This window comes from Nothobranchius furzeri, chromosome 13 (assembly GCF_043380555.1).
Source record: "Nothobranchius furzeri strain GRZ-AD chromosome 13, NfurGRZ-RIMD1, whole genome shotgun sequence".
Taxonomy (NCBI): Eukaryota; Metazoa; Chordata; class Actinopteri; order Cyprinodontiformes; family Nothobranchiidae; genus Nothobranchius; species Nothobranchius furzeri.
The window spans coordinates 55,139,983-55,164,982 of NC_091753.1; the positions used below are offsets into that span (position 1 = coordinate 55,139,983).

General features: G+C 46.0%; 1 protein-coding gene across 1 annotated transcript in view; it reads right to left on the bottom strand.

Annotated features, from left to right (window-relative positions):
* hnf1ba (HNF1 homeobox Ba) overlaps nt 1-25,000 on the bottom strand; it is a 61,778-nt gene that overhangs the window by 1,108 nt on the left and 35,670 nt on the right. The window contains exons 4-15 of the mRNA XM_054742427.2: nt 24,296-24,405; nt 22,303-22,437; nt 22,118-22,210; nt 15,392-16,175; nt 14,063-14,262; nt 13,670-13,937; nt 13,365-13,588; nt 5,770-5,924; nt 4,495-4,621; nt 4,239-4,421; nt 3,493-3,611; nt 3,223-3,267 (exon numbers count right to left, since the gene is read on the bottom strand). Of these exons, the coding sequence (XP_054598402.1) occupies nt 3,223-3,267; nt 3,493-3,611; nt 4,239-4,421; nt 4,495-4,621; nt 5,770-5,924; nt 13,365-13,588; nt 13,670-13,937; nt 14,063-14,262; nt 15,392-15,765 (1,695 nt within the window). The 5' untranslated portion in view covers nt 15,766-16,175; nt 22,118-22,210; nt 22,303-22,437; nt 24,296-24,405. The remainder of the gene's footprint in view (nt 1-3,222; nt 3,268-3,492; nt 3,612-4,238; nt 4,422-4,494; nt 4,622-5,769; nt 5,925-13,364; nt 13,589-13,669; nt 13,938-14,062; nt 14,263-15,391; nt 16,176-22,117; nt 22,211-22,302; nt 22,438-24,295; nt 24,406-25,000) is intronic.

The window sequence follows — 25,000 nt, forward strand, 5'->3', positions numbered from 1 at the left end:
AATTATAATCTCTTTTAACCATATCTCTAAGTAACCTGGTGTTTGTTTTTATTTTCCTGCCTCCGTGAAATAAGTTCTAGTCCTGCTTTTATCTGCACTCTCAGCCCAATGGTGTAAAAGCTGCTTTCATTTCCATGGCAACTCAAGGTTCACCTGGCAGATACCTGGACACGTGGCGGTTTATTCTACCTGTCCAAATGAACTGGATGAAAGGGTGAAAAATCATAACTTCTGCTTTAATGTGAGCAAACAGACGGAGTTTAACTTCCAGCTGTCGGAGCAGTGGGCCTGCGAGCCGCCCAGCGGCCAGTGAACTGTTTGTGTCAGCTGTTTAGTGTGAACAGGTGGTGCTGCTGCGCGTTAGTTAAACACACTCCTGTTTCCTCACGTTTTAGTCACTTTGCAGGAAGAGAAGCGAACTCCGAGTGTGTTTTAGTGTTCGTTCTCAGATGAAATCACTGGGATTCCTCCTCGGATTGCTGTTTTTTATTCTCCGAGCGGTCCCTGTGCCGACCACACCTGACCAAATACATTCCTGCTCTCCTGCCTCTGAAAAGCCCATCTCCGCTCTCTTCCAGGGCTGCTTGTGGGATTTATTTTTCACCTGCCTCGCCGTGGAGACAGCTGACCCCGGAGCGACCCGGTGACCAGCAAACAGCCTCACCTGATAAACGCTGACCTGCAGCCAGGACCTGAGTCATTAGACGCCGCTCTGTGAGCAGAGGTGAGCTGTAAACAGAGCCAGTATAATGGAGAGCTCTTGGTAAACAGCGAGTGCTATGAAGCCTGAGCGAGTTTTGGAGTTTCATCAGAAAAAGGACCTGGGATGACGACCTGATAAGAAAATACCTGACGCCTGGGAGAAAGGCTCGCCGAATGAGGCTTAGTGAGCATGTCACAGGCCATAATTACATAAATACGCTCATGTAGGGGTTCAATTTTTTGTTTTATTGTTTATTCTCTGGAAATTGTGGAAGAGGATTAGAACCACAGAAAAGAAAAAAATAATTCTGACTTTTTTCTCAGAAATCAAAAAGCCAGAATTCTTTTTTTTCTTTTCAACGTCTCTTTTCCTCTTCCGTAGTTTTACTAGAACAAAACAGTTCCAACTGCAAGTGTTGGGCAAGTTACTTCAAAACTGTAATGCATGATTTATTACTCCTTACCCTCATTTTAAAGTAATTCATTACATTACAATATTGCTGATTTTAAAATGTAAGGCATTACACTACTTTTGCATTACTTTAAGTTACTTTCACCAAAACAACTTCAGTATGAATCTGGTAATGTGACACTCAGTGAGCTCATGACATACATGTGGAAGGTGATGTGGTGTCTGAGCTAGGGTTGCTGTTAAAAACAGTCAGATATAATAACAGGGCTTTAAAATGATTGTTTATGAAATAAAAGCAACAACAATCTGTACTCTCAGCACGCTGCCATCTTATAGGGCCATCTGAGCAGGGAGTGGGGTGGTGGGGGCTCCAAGCCTATATTTGCCTTGGTCCCCAAATGCCTTGATACGGCCCTGGATGTGGGACTGACTTCTGGGGTGATCTGATTCTATCACATGTATAAATATTAAATGCTTATATATTATTGCTTTTCACTGGTAAAAATGTGTATTGGGGATAAATCTACCTACTTTTTTCTTTTCAAGCACTTTGTTTTGTTTTCTTGATTTTATTTGAATGATTTCCGGCCCTTTCTCTCTCTAACCTTCCTGCATGCTGCATGTTTTCTCCGTCTTCCAGAAAAACTGTTTCCTAGATTTCCTACTTTCTAACTAATCAGCCAAAGGGATCTACCGAACGCAAAAAATAAAATAAAAAGCTTTATAAGCGCTGCGCTCCAGCAGCAATGAGCTGAAATCACCGGGGCACAGATTATGAACTTCGTTAAAAAGTACATGAAGTACCAGAGAATATGGGCTGATATAAACAAACGAATTATTTTGTTTTGGTGGAGCGATTTTGTGAATATAACAGCGGCCGCGCGCAGGACGCAGCTGGAGTATTTGAGCCGTTACCGCTGCGTCCTCTCTGCTCATAGAATGCCCGCAAAGCTGAGTCCATAAATGACGTCATATATGTGGATACTGGATCTTTTTTCAGGCTTCCCGCAATTTGAAGTTTTAGGAAACCCACATCTTGATTCTGGGTTTAAAAATGTATTGTAACTACCGCGTTACTGACAATTGTACCGAGTAAATATTACCATTTTCTTTACCTGTAATGCCTTACATTACCACATTACAGCAAAAAGCAAAGCATTACAGTAATTAATTACTTTTGTACCGCTTTACTCCTAACACGGTTTATCCATCAAAACATAATGTTTCCACAAATTATAGCATGATTTCATATTTTCAGAAGTTCAAACTCTTTTTTTTCTAAATATTTCCTCCATTTTGTTGCTGAATTCTGAGATTAAAGTCAGAATTCTCTTTCTTTCTTTTTCATTTCGGTGGCCCTAACCCTCTTCCATATAAAATCAGTCAGTTTTACGTGTTTATTAAAAAGTTTTGCTGTCTTTCGCCTCAAACTTTGAAGAAATGCAAGAAAATCAAAATTTAAAGTACAAGCACATATTTTAATGATAACGCGCCAACATGCAAGTCTTTTCTTCTTTTTTTAGGTAACCTACGGCACAGTGAAACCTAAAGTTAAACTCTAGTTAATAACACATTTTAACATAGAGGACACGTGTGTCTCTTAGCGGCCGTCCCATCAGCCCATCAGGTTGCCTCGGCGTGGGAAATTAGGCGTGTGAAAGCACCGTGGACAACATTTCAGGCTAGAGCGATCACGGAGAGGAGGGAGAAGTAGGAAAAAGGAAGAGGTGTAATTACAAAAAGGGGGGAAAAAAACTCATCTGCAGCCTCGCTGTAGCATGGAGGAAAGTAGCAGTCCACAGCGACTGAACGCTTTTATTAGCAAGTCTCATTTCCTGATCGCAGAGGTGACTCTCACCAGGAAGATGAAAGTAAAAAGAGGGAGCGCTAATCAAGAGGCGTTCAGGTCGGAAGAACCCGTGATTGATTAGACGGCTGATTTGTGAGGAAATCAGAACCACTCCGTCTCATCTGCTCGTGTTTGAACACCAGCAGCATTCCCAAACAAAAAGGAAAAGCGTCAGTGTGCAGATGGAGCTCAGTGGACGGGTTCGGGTGTGATTTGACTCTTAAAAGCTGCGTGACTGAACTAATAAAGTTGTATTTACCCAGGAGAGACTCCCAAGTTGCATCATCTTGTTTACAGGAGCGTCCTGACATGACAAGGAATCAAAGAAGTCAACAGTCAGTCATAACACACACTTCTTCCTGTTGTTAGTGTGTGCTTGGATTGTCCCGAGTGTGTGAGGAATCATGTGTCTCAGTAGGAAACCAACAAAGCAATCATGTCACTCACGCAAATTAACCATCAACAGCAGGAAGGCAGAGAGAGAGAGAGATCAGAGACGTGAGGTGGCGTTTGTAGGGTGGAGACTCACCGTCTTGCTGGAGGACATGGAGCTCAGAGTGCTGATGCTGTTGGCGTCCGTGACCACCATGGCAGGAGGGAAACGTGACGGGTGGGAATATTGTGGAGGCTCTTGCTTGTGAGAATACACTAAATAAAGACAAAATTGTTGTTTTAACTCGATGAAAGCACACGTTCACCGATGCAAACGAGAACTCTTCTCTGAAATCAGTTTTCCGCACATTATATGTTTTCTTTGTGTTGTTCAATTTGTTAACATGGAAAAAATTAGGAACATTTGCAACATGAATTTGATTTGAGAAGACCACCAGAGTTCATTTGGAGCCCAAATTTGAATTAAAAAAATTGGGACTGAGCTCAGATCCCTGGGGCGCCCCTGAGCCTCACTGTGACAGCTAAAGGAATCTGGTGGGAATCTGCTGCTCTTTTCACACGTGAAGCCGGTTTTTTACCAGTTCCCCTAAGTTTATCCCACTGATCCGTCACCATTAAACCTTTAATCGTTAGCAATAATGAACAAGTTGAAATGTGACAGAAGCTAAAGCAGCTCTTTGTTTGTATTCTGATGTTGTTAACACCCAGCAGCATGGTGGTGTGGTTGTGTGTGTGTGTGTGTGTGTGTGTGTGTGTGTGTGTGTGTGTGTGTGTGTGTGTGTATGGGGGGGTGGGGGGGGGTGTTAATGAGGCCCCTGAATGACCCCTTTAAGGGCACCTGTTGTAAAAACATTTGGTGTTGATGCAGATTGAGTTACTGACTGTGTGAGTGTGTGACCGTGGCCATGAACGGCTGCTGGCTCATGTGGCTGGGTGACTGCTGCATCAGGCTGGACTGGTGGGGGCTGTGGAGCTGCTGGGAAAACGGCACCGGCTGCAGCGCCGCCAGGCTGCTCGCTACGCTGTTGATCACCGGCACCGTCTGGGACTGCGACGTGTTCAAACCTGGCGAGATGCGTTGGTAAGTAAGGCTCCAACATTCACGTCTGATGATGCTCGCTCAGACGGAGGGACTTACTCTGTGCTATGGCCATGACTCCAGAAAGAGGCATGATGAGGTTCTGTGTCTGCTGGTGGCTGTGATGGGAACTGTGGATGTTGGTCAGCGTGCTGACTGGAGGAAGTCCTCCACCTGAACCTGAAATCTGGGGAAATCAAAGAGGAAATAGAAGTTTTATTGCTGCCATGTTTAGTTTCAGCTGAACTCAACACAGAGCTTCCTAGTTTCACGTTCAATGTGAAACCGAACAAACAGCAGATGTGACTTGGTCTTGTGCAACTCCACAAACAAGAATGTGAAGATACAAACTGTCAGATGAATGCTTGTGTATTACTTTAAAGGTGTGGTTCACTTGTCTAATCAATACATTAGCAGTGGTCTCTAGTAGTAATGAATGCCTTGCAGACCGTACTCAGGGCATAAAAGAAGCCCACAAACGCCTGGCTCAGAGGAGAGCTTAACTCGGCAGGATTTGGAGTCTTTTTCCTGATATTTGGACATCTCGCCTCTGATTGGATAACAGCAACACGGCTCTACCACTGACTGTGTTTGCTCTGCGACATGAATATTTTATCTCCACTGTGGCGGTGTGAGCGTCCTGTCACAGTCTTCCAATTGATCATGCGCCCTGGCTACTTGTCCCTTTGCCTGACTGGTTAGCGAGCGTGACTCTCGCTCGGGAGTCTGGGGGTCGAATCCCACCTGGGCCCTCGTTTCTCCACCTTGTCACATCCACAAACATCACAGGCCGGGAGGAGTTCTGCTGCGTGGTTTAGTTGCTAATGCTAATGGTTAGCTTCAGCTAGCTGAGACGTTATCTGCCGATTCTGGACGCTAAACCCGTAACATCCTTCCCTGTCGCGAGCCAAGATGGGTAAGTCCAAGTGACAGTGTGACGTAGATCTTCCAGGCTTTTCAATCCCTAACGTTTCACCGTCTATTTTCTATCAGAAGCTAAAGCAGGAGGTAGATGTAGGAGACGATTTTCATGTTCAGCCTGCACAAAGAACTCAAATTATGATCAGAAATAATCTTTTAAAATGTTTTTCCTGTGTTCCACGCCCTTTAATCTATCAAAACAATACATCTGTGCTTTTGCAGTTGTGTCTATCGGGACTTTTCCCCTGAAAAGCTCACTTCACCACCTGCTGACAGCGGCACGGCCCACAGCCTCTCCACACATCTCAGTATCAGTAAATACCAGAAGTGTCCTGAGCGGTCGCACACTGTGACAGTTCGGACCGCGTTAGCTGCTGGAATCATGAGGGTCAGGATTCCATGGTCACCACTCACCATCTTTGCGTCGGGCGACAGCAGACTGTGGCTGTGGTCCAGGCCTCCTGGAGACACCTGCTGGAGCACGGACTGGCTGGTTGCCATGGCGTTGCTGCTGTGGTGACTGATGGCACTGGAGGAGCTGACCTCGCCGGGACCTTGGCTGTAACGCACTGAAAACCACAGACACAGAGATGCTGGATCAGTCTACAGATGTGGGGCGGAGCCCGACCAGCACTCAGCAAACAAACACACCCTGGCCCGTCCACAGCTGCTATCGGCACTGCTCACCCAAGGCCATTCACTGTGGACAACTCTCTGATCAGCACACAAATGCTGCTGACGACGGTCCCGATTACGTCAGTGAGAAGGCTCAGGGGAAGGGGAAGCATGACATTCTATAACAGGTATCAGAGGAAGCCCCGCTTCAGATTCAGGGCAGAATAATAGTTTAATCAGCTTAAATCAATAAATCAAGGGTGCAAAGTCACTTACTGACTCAGGTGTGAATCTCAAGAATTCTGAGACAACCAAAAACAACGTTAAAGCTTTGAACAATGTTGACCGAGTACTTTGGTTTTATTTACGATAAAAGACACGATTAAAAAAAAAAAGATGAGATTTGACCCAAATTCTCCATGTTGGCTCTCAGAGAATGTGACTGTGAGCTAGCGCCGCTCCACCGCTTAGCTCAGTGCTTGTAAAATAACTTTAGCCGCCATCTTGAATTCACCCCAGAAGCGACCCGTCTCCACCACCACCACCGCACCACGTTTCAGCTCAACGTTTGTAAAAAGGACATTTTGGTGTCGTGTTGTAGGATCAGCTGCGGTGATGCAGGACCCTTTTAGAGAGGTTCTGTCCGGTGGCTCGGGAGATGTTTGGCAAACAGATGAAGTAGTTCATCGCAAACGTTTAAACAAAGATCTTGCTTGGACAGTACGAGTTTAAAGGTCTTGTTCACAAAGGAACCGTTAAACATTTGAATGTGAATATTTTCTCCAACCCACGATACAAAAGGGAAAATGATCAGGTCAGAAAAAGTCATTCTCTTCTATGTCACAGGGAAAACTAGTGTTCATGGCCCCGCCCACCTTGGCGCCTGGGCTTGGAGCAACATGGAGGAACACGTTCAGGCTTGCGTTATTTGTGGAGATAAAACATCAAAGGGGCATTTTTTTTTACCCAAGAAAGAAGAGCAAATGAAGGCAGCGGAAGAGTTGCGTTTCGGTTAGCCAATCAGAGGGGAGATGTTCGCAGTCGTGAATGTTAGTAAGTTGTTTTCCACCCAACACACCTCCGACTAACTTCTACTCCTACAAAGAGAAGAAGGAGAGCTGAAAACAACACACAAGGAGTTCATTCGTACACGAAACGAATGAATGAAAACAAAACCAGACGATTAATTATTTATTTATCCAGGAGGAAAACCCCATTAATATTACAAAGAGGACCGTGCCAAAATGTCTTGTTGGCGTGATTTAAACGGGCCAAACCATTTTAAATAAAAATGCAAGAATGATTTTATGGTGATGTTTTTTTCCATGCATACTCCTCTAAATAGGTCCAACATTTGCATAATGGTATAAAAGATGAACGTTAAAATGTTAGAAATGATCACTCTACACCAAAAACCTGCTGGAGAAACTAAATGAATCGCGGGCCGCACAAAATCACTCCGAGGGCCACAGGTGGCCCCTGGGTCGCCCCGGGGCCATTCCTGGTTTACGGTGACTTTCAGCTCCAGAAACACCAAACTTGAGCAGGACGCCTGCAAATGTGACGGAGATGTAGCCGCTTTTGTGTCTGCTGACATTAATCAGCTGTGGCGGCCATCTTGAACCCACACACACCTTTTGTCCTTTCATTAGCAGGTAATAATAAGCTCTGTTGCACAAACTGGCTCCAGTCTGTGAGCCCAAACAAGAAACAACCTCTAAATAAAGCTGTCAACTGAATCCAGGCCCATTAAAAATTACATTTTATCGTGAAGTTTAACGATATTTTCACAGTTTTACGACGCTGCAGTGAAAATAAAGCTACCGTAACGTAATCCCGTGTCTAGACTATGAGTTTCTCAAAGGAATTCTCTCCCAACACACACACACACACACACACACACACACACACACACACACACACACACACACACACACACACACACACAGAGGGACTGACAATCAAATTCCTGTTTGCTGATGCAGGCCCCTCTGATACCAGCAGAGTAAACATTACACAATTACAAGCGATGTCAAACACATTCTTATCCTGTGGTCTCTCACGGACACAGCGAGCGAGCGAGCGTCCCTCCCTCGCTGCCGATCCAGAGACAGAGTCTGTTTGCTCTCAGATCTCCCATCTTCCCTCAGCCCCACCGGCCCTGACCCGGGTGTGACGGCCCGAGCGCCCAGCCCAAGTTGCTCTGACATGACAGCAGGTATTGATATACGGCCGCTTAGCAGATAAAAACCAGGGAGAGGCGCTGACACCAAAGGTGAGCAATGAGGGAGGCATTGATTTCCTAATGAATGCTGCAGGAAACTGGAACAGGAAGTGCCCCTCTACACCTCTACACACTGGTGTCTTTGTGAAAACCCTACTAAAGCGCTTCGATTTGAAGTATTGCTCCAGAGCTTTGAGTCCTAACTGCACATCTTCAGGCTCTTTGCTCAGCGAAAAGCAAACACGTTGGTTATGACAGCGTTGCTTTGAATAGTGAAGCCACAGCGCCATGTTTCATGGACCAAAGCACTTGTCCTCCATTTTGTCCAGCCAGTAGACTTCATATTGTCTCCTGCGACATGCTATCAACCCCATGACAGGCTGCCAAGCCTTGTAAACACCGCCACACAACAATAAAGCACTCCATTGGACTCATGACCCCCATTGCCACACAATAGAGGAGGTCTCATAAAAAGCCAGTTATCTCGGATCTGGATGACCTCCTTAAGTCTCACGGGGAGAAGAGGATGCTACTCGGGGCGGTTTGGGTTATTTGGCCTTGGTAGGAATTCAAACCCACTCCCACCATTTCAAGCGAGACACCAACTGGTTTTTTCAGCCGCGTTGGTTCTCTGAATGGTCCTAATCTCGCTCTGAAGATCATGGGAACGCTGGAGTTCTGCTGTGGGTCGTGATTGCACAAGCAGGAAAAAAAAGACCCGAGGTTTGGTCTTTGAAGCCAGAGGGGGGCAAGAATCTCAGTGGGGGGAGTGGCAGCAAGGACCTTCAGCAGGTTTGAAAGGCCCACGCTCCCCATGTGAGCCGTGTCATATCAAAGCCTGCCCCTGCAACCCCAGGCAGCGGCCATTGTAGAGCCGCTGCATACGACAGACCTCCTGGGTCTCTCCAGGACGTATCTGGTCTCCTCTTTGTGGCCCTCTGGGAGACGAGACAGAGGAAAGTGCAGAGCTAGGCTTCTTATTCTGGTACCCCCCCCCCCCCCCCCCCCCCCAGTCCACCCCCGACACGCTACTGGATCTGATCAGGAACTTCTGAGTCTGCTGGTTTTGTTCCGACTCTTCTCACGCAGCATTAAGTCACTTTAGGCTCATTAAAACCTAAAAAAAACTCCACATAAATTAAAGCGCTTTCGTTAAAAATAAGTACATTTAAAAATGGATTTATTTAAATATTAAATGTAAAACAATTTGCTGAAAAATGACCAAATTATTGAAGATGCAACTAATTATCAGAATTTTATTCTCTTTATAAATAAATGAGGAGTTTAGAATGTTTATTTAGAAATGACCTAAAGTCTTGTTTCAAACTTATTGCATCAGTTACATCATCTTCCCAGATCAAAGTTAGGAGGCAAAAAGTCAATTAATATAACGTCATTTTCAAAAATGTAAAACTTACTCTGTAGATTTCCTTTTGCTCAAAAGTTTTCCTTGACCGTTTAAAGTCTGATAAAGACGCTTGTTGGTGTCAAAGGCAGCACCACGACTCAGTGGCGGAGAAATTAAGGGTGCAAAAAAATAAAACAGTAAGTTGTGTGATTTTAATCAATTTGGGCCTTTTATGACGATAATAAATATTTAAAAGTGTTTAATTTGTGCATTTTTGTCAGAACGCTTACCCACTGGCCGCTCTCCGGTTGCGCACCTCACCTCCCTGCTTTCTGGGCGCGCTCAGGAGTGGGCCGCTGCTCTTTAAAATTCTAAATCCCCTGCCTGCAATGACTATGCTGCTTTTGTGGCCGCCCTCAGGAAGACCTTCGTTCCACCCAGTAGCGAAGTGGGGGCTGAAGCACGTCTCTTAAAGCTCCGCCAACGGGAACGCTCGGTGTGCGCCTATGCATCAGAGTTTCGCACCATCGCGGCCAAACTACAGTGGGATGACTCTGCCCTTCGAGCTGTCTTCTTGGAGGGGTTGGCGCCCTACATCCGAGACGAGATGGAGGGAAAAGAACTGCCCCAGACCCTGGATGAGGTTGCCGACCTGGCGCTGCGCATCGACCAGCGGGTTCTGGTTCGACACAGGTCCTCCACTCGCCCACTCAGAGCTCCTGGACCTCTTCCTCGTTCACCAACGCCAGCTTCCGGACCCACTTCTACGGAGGAGCCTATGCGGCTAGGCCACCTTCCCCCGGAGGAGAGACAGCGACGGTGGCGCGAGGGTCTCTGTGCCTGTTGTGGCTCTCCCAACCACCGGAGCCTGGACTGCCCATTACGGCCGGAAACGGAGGAACCCACTCAGTATCGGGGTAGCTCAGCCCGGGTCACCCTCTGCCCCTATCTCTTCCCACCGACTCCTCCTGCCTGTCACCCTCTTTCACGACGAGACCTCACATCAGGTACATGCTCTGGTGGACTCGGGGGCCGCTGACAACTTCATGGACGTGGATCTGGCTAAACGCCTACGGATCCCCCTGACTCCCCTGGAACGAGTTGTTCCGGTGACCTCGGTGGACGGCAGACCTCTCCAGCCCTATCCTGTCCAAGACCGAACCCAGTCACTCCCAGTTTACGGCCCGATTCTGGAAAGCCTTTTTCCACCTAATGGGAGCATCGGTCAGCCTATCCTCAGGCTATCACCCGCAGACCAATGGTCAGACGGAGCGGGCTAACCAACAGCTTGGTCGGTACCTCCGGTGCTTTGTCTCGGCCCAACCCTCGCAATGGCCTAAATATCTCCTCTGGGCAGAGCTGTCCCACAATCTTCACACCTCTTCAACCACTCATACGTCCCCTTTCGAGGTCTGCTTTGGCTACCAGCCCCCGGTCTTCGCCCACCAGGAGCCCAAAGTTGCTGTACCTGCCGCGCAATCCCTAGTGAGGCGCTGCAAGAATGCCTGGATCAAAGCACGAGCTTCCATCACCCGAGCTAACGCCCGTTACGCTCGCCAACATCTCCACCGACACCGTCCTGGTCCCTCCTATGCCCCTGGGATAAGGTCTGGGTGTCCACCGCGGACCTCCGCTTCTGTGCTGGATCCAAGAAGCTCGCTCCCCGGTTCCTCGGGCCTTACACAATACAGAAGGTCATCAACCCAGTCTCGTACTGGCTGCGGTTGCCGGCGACTCTCCGCGTTCATCCCACCTTCCAAATCTCCCGACTCAAGCCCTATGTGGAATCCTCCCTGCTTCCGCCTCCGCCTGCCCGCTTCCTCGACGGTGAGCCCATCTACACCGTCCGACGCGTCCTGGACGCCCGTCGCAGGGGTCGGGGATGGCAGTACCTCATGGACTGGGCGGACTACGGCCCCGAGGAACGCTCCTGGGAACCGGCCCGCTCCATCCTGGACCCTACCCTTATCTCTGACTTATGGGACAGCTGGGGCCGCCCTGGGACTTCAGGAGCCATCCCTGGATGGGGGGGTCCTGTCAAAACCCAAGTCCCCAAACCAGCCTCTCCCAGCTAGCCAACCTCCACCATGGACCACAACTCCCAGCATGCCCCTCGCGGGGATTCCCTCCACGTCGCACCTACGTCACGAACTGCAACTATATACGGAAGTCGCCTCCCCAGCTCACCACTCAGTCATCGTTTCTTCGGATCTATGGTCAGAGTTTCCAAGCAACCGATCCATCTTACAAACTCTCAAACATTGACGCTCGAACGCTCAGGGATTCCTAGATTAAACCGTGAGCCGGCTTTTCACCGACGCTATCACTTCCGCGTCTGTGAGACCACGCTCTCTACAAGCTCAACTCCCGTATCCAGCCGACCAGTCTGACACATTTTGTGTAAAAAAAACTGATTTGTTTAAGAAAATTCACGATGGAAATAAATTTAAAGCTGCACGCCTGCCGGCTCGCTGCTGTCCGCATCTTTAAACCCAACGGCTGAAGCTTCAGCCGGACGAGTCTGTGGACGTTACGAGTGCGTAAACACAAAATGGCTTTTCTCTGTTGAAGTAGAAAAGCTCGCCACCCAAAAAGCACGTCACAGCTCTTGACTTCTCATCCAGTTGTGACCAACGGATCAATGAAGCACAACAGAATCAATAAAAACTCCCCGAGTCAGGGGGTTTGTTCGAAACGACCCTGCGGTGACCTTTTACGTATGACTGAAGGTGAGGCGGTGGTTCAGGAGGGAAGAAAGGGAGGAGGGGGAGGAGGAGAGGTGGGACTCAGTGGCTTTCTCTAAAGCTGGAGCGGCGGTGATCAGTCCTGTCTGGCCAGAAAAGAGCCAATACCTCAGTGGACAGCTCCTGCTGCTCCGGGTCTGCAGCCAGCTACCCCGACACCCATAAAGGTGAGGAGGAGGAGGAGGAGGAGATAAATGAACCTATGTTACAGTCACTGCAGTCTTCTAATACACCGCAGACAATAGGAGCTCCTGCTGAGCCGCAGTATAGAGCGGATAAGTCAAAGGCCCAGGAGATGCAGCAGCAAAGGGTCTTAATTGTCCATTAAGCATGCATAGTCCAGGCCGTGCCCCGGCAACGCCGTGAGGCCTCCTGCTGGGATGTTGTTGTCAGGTCAGAGCTGACGCTGGAAAACAGCTGATGTCGTCGGCAGGACGCCAGCGGGACGCCAGTGTAAGCAGCCAGCTGAGGTTTCTTCTGCTGGACAGCCTTTGACCTCTCTAACCTGAGGTCAACGCCTGGTCAGGTGTTCCAAGCCACACAAAAAGCCTAAAGCAAACAGGCAATCCACGAGTGGGACCCATTTATCCAAAGGTAAAAGAGCAAGCCAAGGCAAACAGTTTGCTTTCCCTTCAAAGGTGGGCTCGTGTTGGAACACGAGGGGGAACAAAGGGCTCAGAAATCACACTTTTACGGGTGTGACTGATGCGCGATGCGTCGTCGTCACGTAGAGCTCGGCTCTGCCGCTCCGGACGGTGTTGTGGACACGTCCGTACCCCCTCCCTGACCCTGGTCTGTCACAGGACCGCTGCCCTTTGTGTCAGGCCTCTCCAGGCTGACTTTGGAGTGGAGATAGCAGGCAGAATGCGGATTGTTCTTCGAGTGTTTTCAAAGATCAGAATAACAATGGCATTTGCTCACTCACTCACCCACAAACTCACTCACTCACGCTCATTGATCACCCATCCTCTCTGTCTGTGCCTCTCTGATCACATCAACTCCACCTTCTCCCGCTTTCACTCCCAGGAAAATCACAATTAATCTCAGCCATCACATAAACCCGTGCGGCGTCTCTTACTTGGGGGGGAAGCGCTGTTTTGGGGGTGATGCGGCGAGCTGTGTGACAGCAGTGGGTTGAGGCCGTGGGGCGGAGCCGTAATGGCGTCCATGGCCAACTTCTGCCTGAAGGCTTCCTCTTTGCGCCGGTTGGCGAACCAGTTGTAGACCCTGACCTCGGTGACCAGGTTAGAGCCGAGGCCCTGGGCTTTGGAGGGGGAGACGCCCCTCTGGAGACACTCGGCCCTGCAGGAAACAGGTGATCACGCAGGGGGGTCAGAACAAAGCGGGTGACAGGTGAGAGGTAGGGTTTCAGAGCCGGTTTACCTGTTGCACTCCTCCACCAGCGTCTCCCGCTCCTCCTTACTGGGATTCTTCTGCCGTTCGTAGGCCTGGTAGAGGATCTGCTGGGACGCAGGCCCCCATTTGAAGCGGTTACGTCTCATTTTCTTGCAGAGGGGTTCGTTGCCCACCTCGTCGCTGACCGGACCCATAACCGCACCTGACGCATTGTATTCTGGGTAAAAAAAGGCTGGGTCGTGACTACTTTTGTCAGACATGCTGCCGGAGGAACCGTGAGCCGCCTGGTTGAACTCTGCAGATGAAAAACACAAAATTCAGGCCATTTTTATTGCTTCTGACGTCAAATTTGACAAAAGCATGAAACGTTTGCATGGTTTGGGCTCCGCCGAGCTGCGAGAAACTCAAATATTAACTCACGTCGAAGAATTTCCCGCTGCTTCCTGACGTACCAGGTGTAGAGCGCCGCTCGCTTCTGGGTTTTCATGGGCGTGCCTTTGTTGAGGTGCTGGGAGAGGTGGGACTGGTTCAGGCCTGTGATGTCCACCACCTCCCGCTGGGGAATGTTGTGCTGCTGCATGTAACCTTTGATCATGCGGGCAGCTCGCCACGGGTCCTCTCTGGGTTCAGACCAAGCAGAGCAGAAAACGCTGCATCATAAACAGGAAGTAAACCTTCACCAGAATAAAGGCTCTGATTTTAGCCTCAAGGTCAGGAAAAATGCGATTTTAGGTGTTTATTTAGAGGATCTATTTCTGCTTCCCTGCAGTTGAAAGGCTTCACGGCGATAATGAGTCGGTTTATCACAGGAGCCCATTCAGGGGGCCGTAAATATTTTCAAAGGTTAGTTCAAGTGGATTCAGGGAGGGTTGAGAAACTTGGACTTAGTATCCAAAAGAGTTTCACCTCCAAACGTCAAAAACAACAATCCACCTGTTTAAACTGGGTTCACTTGTAAATTCACGGTTTGGGGTGTTTTTAAAATCAGCCCGTGACCTATAAACTAAATTATAAATAAAATAAAACAAGTTTAAATTCTAAAGTAAAACAGTTCTTACCTGTAGATTCATCGGGATCTTAAAAATGTTTTTTAATCCAAAAAAGACCCATCAGAGGTCAAAACGCAGGATTCAGAGGAGATCCTCCAGCAGCTGTTTGCTTTGGAGAATGTGGAGGCCTACACGCTAGTGTACGGCTTAAGTGGGAGATGTTAGTTTATAACTTTTGACAATGAATAACCAGATCTCCATTCAGTCTAATCACACGCCACTGTGTATCTTCCAGTTGATGATTTATAGAATTAAATTAATAATAACTGAACTACACGTGGGTTAGTTGTGATTTTAAAATGTTAAGAGATCGTTAGAAATAATAATAATAATAATAATAATAATAATACAAAAAATATACAAAAAATATAATAATAATAATAATACAAAAAATATACAAAAAAATATAATAATATTAATAATAGTGTTGTTTTAATTTTCTTTTTTATCATTGAAAGGATAAATTTATTTCATAATTTAAAAATTTAGATAATATTCTAAATTCTAAACCTATAATTATTAACTAGTTAAACTCAAACCTGGCGCGTTATTTTAAATCAAACGTTTAATTTTTCTCCTCTAAATGTTTCCAAACTCATTTTTTATTTTTTTATTTTTTTGCGTGGATTAAATTAACTCTAGTTTTAAGTTTTTTAGTGATTAATCTAGATTATTATTCGGAGGAATGAGAGGAACTCACGCCAACATGCGCTCCACCTCGGCGCGCTGCTCCGCGGCCTCCTCCGTGTTGAGCGACTGAAGCTCCTTGAGGATCGGCGGGGTGTCGTAGTCGTCCCCGTCCTCCGAGCCCTCGTCCCCGGACAGCTTGCCCTTGCTGTGGCCGTTGGTGAGCGTGTGGAAGACGGGCTTGGAGTCTGCGTCCTGGGAAGGAGGCGGAGGAGGTGCAGCGGGAGACATGGGCAGGCTCTCCAGCTTGACTCCAAAGCCCGGCGGGCTGGGGTCCATGTCGTCCAGGGCCTGGATCAGAACATCTCTGGTGAGTCCCGAGTCCAGCAGGGCGCTAAGGAGCTCCTGCTGCAGGGAGGTCAGCTTGGAAACCATCTTAGAGAACATCAAAGGGTCAACATAAAGCCCGCTGCTGCTCCTGGGAGAGGAGAAGAGGAGGAAAAGTTCTCTTCTTCCTGAGTTCTGCTTGCGACACCTGCTCCGAGAAGCTGCGTGACGGACTTCCCTGTAGGAGGGGAGGATGCGTCTACTTTACCATCACGCTTTCCGAGGGCGCAGGAATATAAAAGATGGTAATGAGTGGGTTGGCTGATGTAAATCCGAGCAGAACCGGGACCGGTCCGAGCGCAGAGACGCGTGTTTACTCTGCAGCTCTGCTGCTTTTATTGGCTCCTCTTATCGGAACAACTTCCATGGACTTCGGACCCTGCAGCAGCCATAAAGTCTCTACAGAGAGGAGCTGCTGCGTTTACTCCTCCACACGAGCTGTGGTGGACAGCAGGCAGCCGCTCGGAACTCTGGGAAATAAAACAAACAAACAAACAAACAAACAACTACTTTAGTTTTAATTAATTCTGCTTCAAATTGTTACTTTTAGTTTTTATTTAAATTTTATGAGGATTTTATCACATTTAACCGAATTTTTTTAATCAAATTTTAATTAAAATTCACGAATTACACATTTATAAATAACATAAGAAAACCTTTCAACTTTATTCGTTTTATTTCTTATCTCACAAAGTTTCAAATGGGTTTAGAACATATTCATGTGTTCATAAATAAGACAAGGCTCACTCACTCATTCACTCCGGGGTTATAGGTGATACACCCGCACAATTTACGTTTGCGTCTAGGTCTAATAAAGTATTTGAAAACGTCAAAATTATTTGCATTTTTTATCCTGCAGGTTTTTAACTAACACTGCAAGTGGACAGAATGTTATAATTCATATTATAAAATAAAAAATGTGAAATTATCCGAGGATATTGATTTTGTATGGAAGTTAAATATGAAAAATAAATCTACAAGAGTCAGTAATAATATTTAAAAACACACTTTAGTTCAAATTAAAACATCTGAAATTTAGAAAGAATTACATAAATTAAATTAAATAATAATTTGATGCACTGGTTTATTTTTACAGTTTTAAATACAAAAATTAATCATTTAAATTCTTTCAAATTTTAGTTTCTGTTTCTATTTTGATGAAACTGAGCGTAACCTTTAGCTATTTAAATAAATGAACAGTCTTTTAAAAAGTTACCCCTTAAACAAAATATTTTCTCAAATTAACAAATGATTGAAAACCTAAATTAATATAATTACATTGATTTATGTTCCAAAATAAAAATTAATAGTTATAATGATCTTTTTCTTGAAGAGGATGTTGCAGGGTCAAATGAAAATAATAAAAAATTTCCATGCAGCGTGTCATTCCTGCAGTGGAAATCCTCTTGGAAAAATGGTAATTACACAATTTTACTACTTATTTTTGTGTACTTAAGTGGTGCAATGAGCTGATAAACTCGGTCAAGATAACAAGGCCGCAGCTAACGAATATTTTCATTATCAGTAGCATTCTTCATCACTCCACTAAAAATTCACTACTTCATGTTGTGAAAATACTAAAAGAAACAAGCGAAAGCTGAGAGAAATCCGGAGGCTGAAGGATGGAAATGAGAAAAATAAAACTTTAATCATTTCATTAATAAATCTGCTTTGTTTATTTATTTATTTGTTTATTTTAGTATTTATATAAACCCCTGTTTGGGTGTTTGCTGAGCTTCTGCTTTATTCGAGCTATTTTTTCATCTTAAATCATCCTGTTGAAGCAAACAAACAATACGGTTCACACATGAGGCGTGAATCCTTTTTAGATCATTACCAGATTTATTCTAGAGCCTCAAAACTGACCTGGGAGCCCATTTAACCCTTTAAATATTCAGATTTTGCTGACGCATTCCAGCAGAAAAGACCAAGTTACCCTGCGAGGATGCACGTTCTCAGAAGTTTTCCACCTTTTTTCAACGTAATCAAACATAAAGAACTTTGACTCCAAACAAAAACGGAGAAACAGCTGACCTCTTCTGTGGATATGATGCTTTCTGGGCCAATTATTGCTGAGACACAACTCTTTTTAGTGTAGTATCAATGTGGTTGATCATTAGTAATATGCCTTAAACTTATTACCCATAATGGTGAGACTTTGACGGTTTTAAGTGCAGAAAACTATGTATGCAGCGCAGAAGACGTTCCTGCAGACAGACTGCAGGCCTCTGCAGGAACGTTCATCGTTTTATTAGTCGGGTTTTTATTAATGGAGCTTTTTGTTCTTGTGCAACTTCGCTGCTGTTGCTGCTGCTGCTGGTGTCATTTCACAGATTACACAGAGGCTTATCTCCTGCTACTATTGTGGCTCGACGTTTCCTCCTGATGCACGCCTCGCTCTGCTCTGTAGCGTTTAAATTACTCAGGGGAAGCAGGTGGATTCCTGCAGCTCTGTCCCAAGCAGCTGTTGTTTCTGCGGCCTGGAGAGGCGGACTGATTCAGTCGATAACTGAAAATAAACGTCTCATCTGTCGTCTGACACCTTTTGATTGTTTTCGTGTAAAAAAAAGGTGGAATGCGATCATCCTCTTCTCTTTTCCTCAGAAGTCCTGCAGAAAAGTCTCACACCCATGCCAACACGCCTGGGACTTTTCACCCGTCTCGGTTTGAAATGTGTCAACCATTAACAACAAATCATAACAAACAGTGAAAACAGTTTATCCAGAACATCACGGCTGTTGGGAAAGAAGCCGGAGCGCTGGAGCGTGGACAGGAACAAACTCTGCCCGTCACCGTTTCAGGCGGGTTGAGCAACCACCTGCGGTCCAGACCCGACTCACCCACACATTTAAATTTTATTTAAAAGCTCTGCGCGAGGAACGTGTTTTAGTTAAGAAACTTTGCCGTGGAGTTTTAAGGGCATTTATGTTGGGATGAAGAACAAACAGATGGATTTAAAGGGAAATAAAACGATTAGATCAGATATTTGTTACTTTATTCTAAAATCTGTATAATAGCACAGTTATTTATTAAGAACATATATATTAGGCTATTAATACTTTTTAACCAGTTAGGTATAAAACACGGACATTAACTAGAATTCAAACAGGAATTATTCTGTCTAGATCGACACCAAAAAACCAAAACCTTAAAAATAACATTGAATTTCATCTTTGTTGGGCACATGTGACCAATCTTCTCTGCTGAACAGCTGATTCTGGATTTGACTCCTGATAGGTGTCGTTTACTGGATTTGTTTGCTGAAAGTGTGTGACAAACCCACTCTGAGAGGGCCTGAGTGGTGAGATTTCCTCCAGCCATGACAGAATCTGTCCCAAATCATCACACTGCCTCCACCTAAAGCTGCCATCAACTGCAGCAGCAAACAGCTCAACGGCTTCAGCTTCTTCTTAGTTTCTCTGAGGAACATTTAGCATCTATGATAAAACCTAATTACCTAACCATACCCTCTGATGCTTCAGTCAGCAGATTTTAGTCCGACTGAATGAAAAAAAAACTTAAATAACCACAAACTTTTTAACTTTTGGGAAATTGGGCTGCAGCACTGTGAGAAGGTTGCAGGTTCCACTCCCTACTGTGGGCTAACAGTGTATTAGCACGTTCTCCTCATGCACGCGGCGGTTTCCTCCAACAGCCCAGAAACATGTATGTTGAGTTGATGGGAGACTCTAAATTTTCCCCAGGTGTGTGTGTGTGTGTGTGTGTGTGTGTGTGTGTGTGTGTGTGTGTGTGTGTGTGTGTGTGTGTGTGTGTGTGTGTGTGTGTGTGTGTGTGTGTGTTTGTCTTGGTTAGTGTCCCTGTGATGGACTGGAGACATGTCCAGGGTTCCCTCGCTTCTGCACAGCACTACCCTTCTGAGACTCTGGAGCGAGTAAATTACATTCCTTTCTTTAATATCGCCTCTGAAAGGTAAAGTTTTGTCACTAATGATGTCTAAACTCAGCTTTTGAGCCAGATTTACAGCTGGAACTATAAAGATCTCCTCAGACAGGTGTTCAAGTTTCAGGTGAGTCCGTTTAAAGAGCAAGTCGCCCCCTACCAGATTCTTAATCAACTCCTACTTCCTGTTTGAAAAATGCAACAAATGAGGTTGCCCTAGCAGACCGAGAGGGCGGAGCCGCTAACAAATACACACACACACAGGCTCACAACGACATTGTGACATCAAAATGTACCATCTAACGTCATTGTGTACCTCTTAGCCAATAGCGATGGCAGATTTTAATTCAAATGCAGTGCAGAGTTTTTACCTGACAACGGCACAACACTGACAGTTTTAGGCAGAAAATTAAATTTTTAACTAAAATGCTAAACTATTGACTACACGTGTGTCTGCAGCACGATTAGACACACATTTATACAGTTTATCAGAAAAATACTTCGTTTGGGGGTGACTTGCTCTTTAAAGTGGAGGAAACATCAGACAAAACCTTCGACCTTTGAATGTTTTTTCACTTAAATGAAACGTTTCAGCTTTTTTTGTTCAGTGAAAACAAAAAGTTCTCATAATTCTGTGAAAAAAACAGTAAAAGAACAAAAATCTTGTTTGACGTGTCTGCTGCATGCTTAATTGGTGTTTAAAGATCGAGTGAACGTGATCGTTGTGATTCCAGCAGGCATTCGCCTGCACACGGTGTCCTCACATCGAGCATCTGGACCTCCTGGTCCTGCCAGGCTCGGCGTGTGCTTGGCTGCCTGTGGGTGTCTTCGCTGACCTTCCTGAACCTCGTGTTCTTTGTGAATCCCACAGACAGCTTGGTGAACAGACCGGAACGCTTAAAGTGTCAAAAAAAATGTAAAAAGGGCAAAGGCTCCGGTGTTTGTGCGTTAGCTTCAGGAAACCAGAGGCTATGTGCCGTTCCACAGACCGATCTGGACCTTACCCCCGACCTGAACCCTTCGACCGCTCCTCCGCTCACCTCAGACGACTGCTCCTTGTCATGCCTCAAGTGCAGAAAACATATTTGCTTCATTATCGTGACGTTCAGAATCAAATCCAACGATTACAGCGAGGAAACTTTAGCTAAAGAGAGCTAAGCAGGACAAGGTCAGCGTTTAAAGTCACGCGAGTCCAATGTAAAGGGATTCATCCGCCTGGCGGAAACGTTTCTGACTGACGTTTATTAGATAGCGTCATGAACAGCTTCAGTTTGGAGAAATAAGCCGTGATCCCACTAGCGGAAGTTCAGAGGCCCAAAAGACCTTTTCCATGCTGTAGTTCTTTTTTAAAACACAGAGCAGTTTTGTTTACCTGTTTTCCCGCTACGTTTCGTTAACGAAACGTAGCGGGAAAACAGGTAAACAAAACTGCTCTGTGTTTTAAAAAAGAACTACAGCATGGAATTAGAGATACAACACAGCAAGAACACACCTAAGATGCTCAAAAGACCTTTTTCCGGGCCATTTTCAGGAACCACCAGAGTACCTGAACAGGGTAGGTACTCGGTGGAGTCGCCGAGCCGAACCTTTGGTTAACTCCCTTCTAAAGTTTGGTTTATGCTTGACGCATTCACTTTCCGCGCGGTGATGCGGCTCGCGGATGGAACGCACTTCACAACTCGCAGTGTTTATGGTTCCTGCGGCTTGTCTCTGCGGTGAGCCAATACTCTCCCAAACTGTAGGGGGCAGCATGGAGCTCTACGGCATGCATCCAACACTACACCATAGTAGAAGTAGAAATGACTGTTTACAACATGGCATTTCAGCATTTTTTAACAGCGTTCTCGTCTTTTCCGACAGTGCGAGCTATTTCTCTCCCTGAGAGCTGAATCATACAAATGTCGGTTTTTACGAACCTCTGCCATACTAGTTCTTGCCGGTCCACCATGTTTTTCCACGTCCGTCCGTCCGCGTGGTTAGAAATTTTCCGAGGTGCGCGTTGCGGAAATTCTGGGCCGTGCGGAGACGCGGTGGAGGGGCGTGGTTGTTAAAATGACGCAAAATGATGCAACTTTTCCGCGCGGAGCCGTGCGGACCTCGTGGACGCGTCAAGCATAAACCAACCTTAACATCACACAGCCACTCTCCTGGTCCTCCAAATAGATTCGATTACAGCGTACTTAGACAGAATAAAACTTATCAGTGTCCGTGTGCGCCTTTTGGTGCTGATCGGTGACATCGCTCACTGCCGAAACAAGGCGTTTTGCCGATGTCCTAACAACGTCCTAAAAGGGCTGAGTTTGTATGGCGTAGAAGACTACAGTAGGGGCGTTAAATTATGATCAATGAGATGTGATGATTCTATGTAAATATAGAATATCAACCTGATTGATGTTTGAATGTTTAGCCAGAAGAATTTAAAGTTCTTTGCTTAATCAGTGACCATAAACACACTTCGTAGTAATTCAGAGTCAAGTATGTAATTACAATAAACTGTAGATGAAAAACTGACCATTTCTGGACGCTACAATGGAGACAGCAGCGGAGAGGACCGAGCCTTCGGATGTCCCGGTCAATTTGCCCCCTTCCCAGAATTTTCCTGGAACTCCAAAAGAGGAAACACATCTTTAGAGCCTAAGTCCCTCAGAACTCCAAGTCATGGTCAAAGTGCATTACTAACATCATTGTTTTACAAACCATCACTTTTGCCTTCTGGCTTTTGGTCCATCTTTGTTACAATCTTGACCGACGGTCCTGAGCTTTGTGTAAGGAACAAATTCAAGCTGGCAGGAGGCCCCTGGGTCAATCCAGGACAAGCTGGAGAGGTTACATCTGTCATGATGTGAGGGTGGAGATGGCGGACCAAGTGTGGTGGAGGGTTCAGGAGGCAGGAAAGCAGGCACAGATGAAAAAATAAAAATGGTTTAATGGTGGAACGGGAGAGACGGGACAAAACACGCATGAACAAACAATGATCCGACGAAGACAGCAACAAGGAGGGAGGTATAAATACACAGGGAAATCAGGAATACATGGGCAGAGTAACGAGGGACAGGTGAGAACAATAAGGTAAATCAAGGCAGGAGAGACACAGTCAGGGAGGCCGGGGCGGATCATGACAACATCTCCAGGCTGGCCTGGGAATGCCTTGGGACAATGGGAAATAAGGTGTGTGACATCTTCCCACCAATTTTTATAGTTGACTATTTTGTTCATTTCGTTTAATTAAAAACACTTTAACTCCATAGGGTGTCTGGGCTCTCCCTCAGAGATAGGGTGAGAAGCTCGGTCACCCTGGAGGGGTTCGGAGTAGACCCGCTGCACCTCCACATCGAGAGGAGCCAGTTGAGGTGGCTCGGGCATCTGATGCCTCCTGGACGCCTCCCTGGGGAGGTTTTCTGGGCACGTCCAGTTTGGAGGAGAGCCAAAGTTAGGCCCAGGACATGCTGGAGGGACTATGTCTCTGTCCAGGGAACGCCTTGGGATTCCCCCGGTGGAGCTGGCCCAAGTGGCTGGGGAGAGGGAAGTCTGTGCCTCTTGACTTAGGCTGCTGCCCCCGCGACCCGGCTCAGGATAAGCAGACGGTAATGGATGATACTTTAAGTGTGAGTAAATCTAAAACCATAATTAATTAATTTAGTTTAATTTTCAACATTTCTGAAAGAGCGTTGCATGCTGGGAAATCTGCTCCATCCAACCAGTTATCAGCGGGCTGAATCGTACGCACTAGATTGTTCCTATAACATTTTTAATCCACTTCTTCCACCATTGTCACGAGAAAACATAAACACCTTGCCAGATTTTAAAGTTTAAAATAATTTAAAACATCTTTTGCAATTCTTTTACTGTCTGTGATTTTACTGTCCGGCCTTAAACACGAGTCTTCAGATTTCAGCTCGCGGACTGGTTTGTCGTGTTTTAGAAAGGACAAAAGTAAAGCATTTGGCCCCACCCCTGAGGCTTTTTCTGTTTCTGTTTTTTATACATCTCTCCGGTCTCACCGTGTCTATTTGGACAGTCATCGTTCCTGTCCCCAAAGGAAAAACTGCTCGGTCACTGAATGACTCCATGCCATGACCTCATTATTGATGAAGTCATTTGAGGACATTGTGGAGGGAGTCCTTGTATCCAGGGTGAAGGGTCATGCGGGGGTGGAGGATGCAAAGGGAACTTAAATGTTTGCTTCATCCGGTCATCCGAACTCGGATCATGGACCACTGGTTCAGGTTTTCACTGACTGCTGTCACAATTTACAGATGATTGTTTCTAAAACCAAAGGGACAGTCACTGGTTTTAGAAGACACATGGCACAGCCACCAGTATAAATAACTGGGGCTGTTCATGATGACCTTTGACCTCAACATGTACTCGCTTTGTAAGAAGGCTCATCGGTGAATACACTTGTGCTGTAAGTGCAGCCCTAAGAGTAAAACAAATGTTCATCATGTCTGATATTAGCCTACAAGTAGGTTAGCTAAAGGGCTAGATAGTGTTAACGATTCAGCACTAAGATTTCCCAGCATGCCATTCTCTTCCTAAAATGTAGAGAATTAAACAAAAGGTTTTTTAGCTTGATTCACAATTAAAGTATAGGGAGCCAGGGGCGGCGTTAGGCCCGGCTACTTGGGCTGAAGCCTCGGATGTTTCATGAAAAGCCCCGGATCTAAATCGTGGAAGTAACATGCAGTACCAAAGTCCAACAGAGAGGGAGCAGCTGGCAGTAGTCTGTATACAGCCTGCCTGAGCCTCCACCACTGAAGAAGAAGCCCTTCAGCAGCCGGCTTCTTCTACACTCTCTGCCTGAAACACATGAGTGAAGATGGACATAAGGATGATTTTTAGACAAAAAGTACAACGACAGAACCCCAGCTTTGATGATACTGGTGTTGACTCAGGTTTGTGAGTCTTATTTGAAAATATTTTTTGTGCTGCTGGTTTGCCTAAAGTTAGCTTATCAGGTAAAGTGGATGGAGAAAGAAAGGGAATATTTACTATCATCTCATGAACTGGGAGGAGTTTTCTTGTGAGCCTTGCAGGCTCAAGGGCGCCAGATTCCGGTTAGAAATTGTTTTGGGGCCAGACAGAGATAATTTCCTCTCTGTCTTACAGTTTGTTGGTCCTCAGCCTCTCAAAATCCCAATAATGGACATTAAACTATCCCAATCCGTGCTGATTCGTCCACTCTATCCTTGATGGCATCCATCTGTTGGGCCAATAATGAATCTCGGCCAAAGTCCCAAGCTTACGATTCGTCTCGACAATTATTTGATTCTGTGAATTCACAGCACGGTGCAATCCATCTCTGAGCTCCGGGATCAGGCCAATATTCCTCGACAGCTCGTTAATTTTCCGGTAAGCCAGGTAGCGTCCAAGGCCAATGAGCAGGAAACCTGAC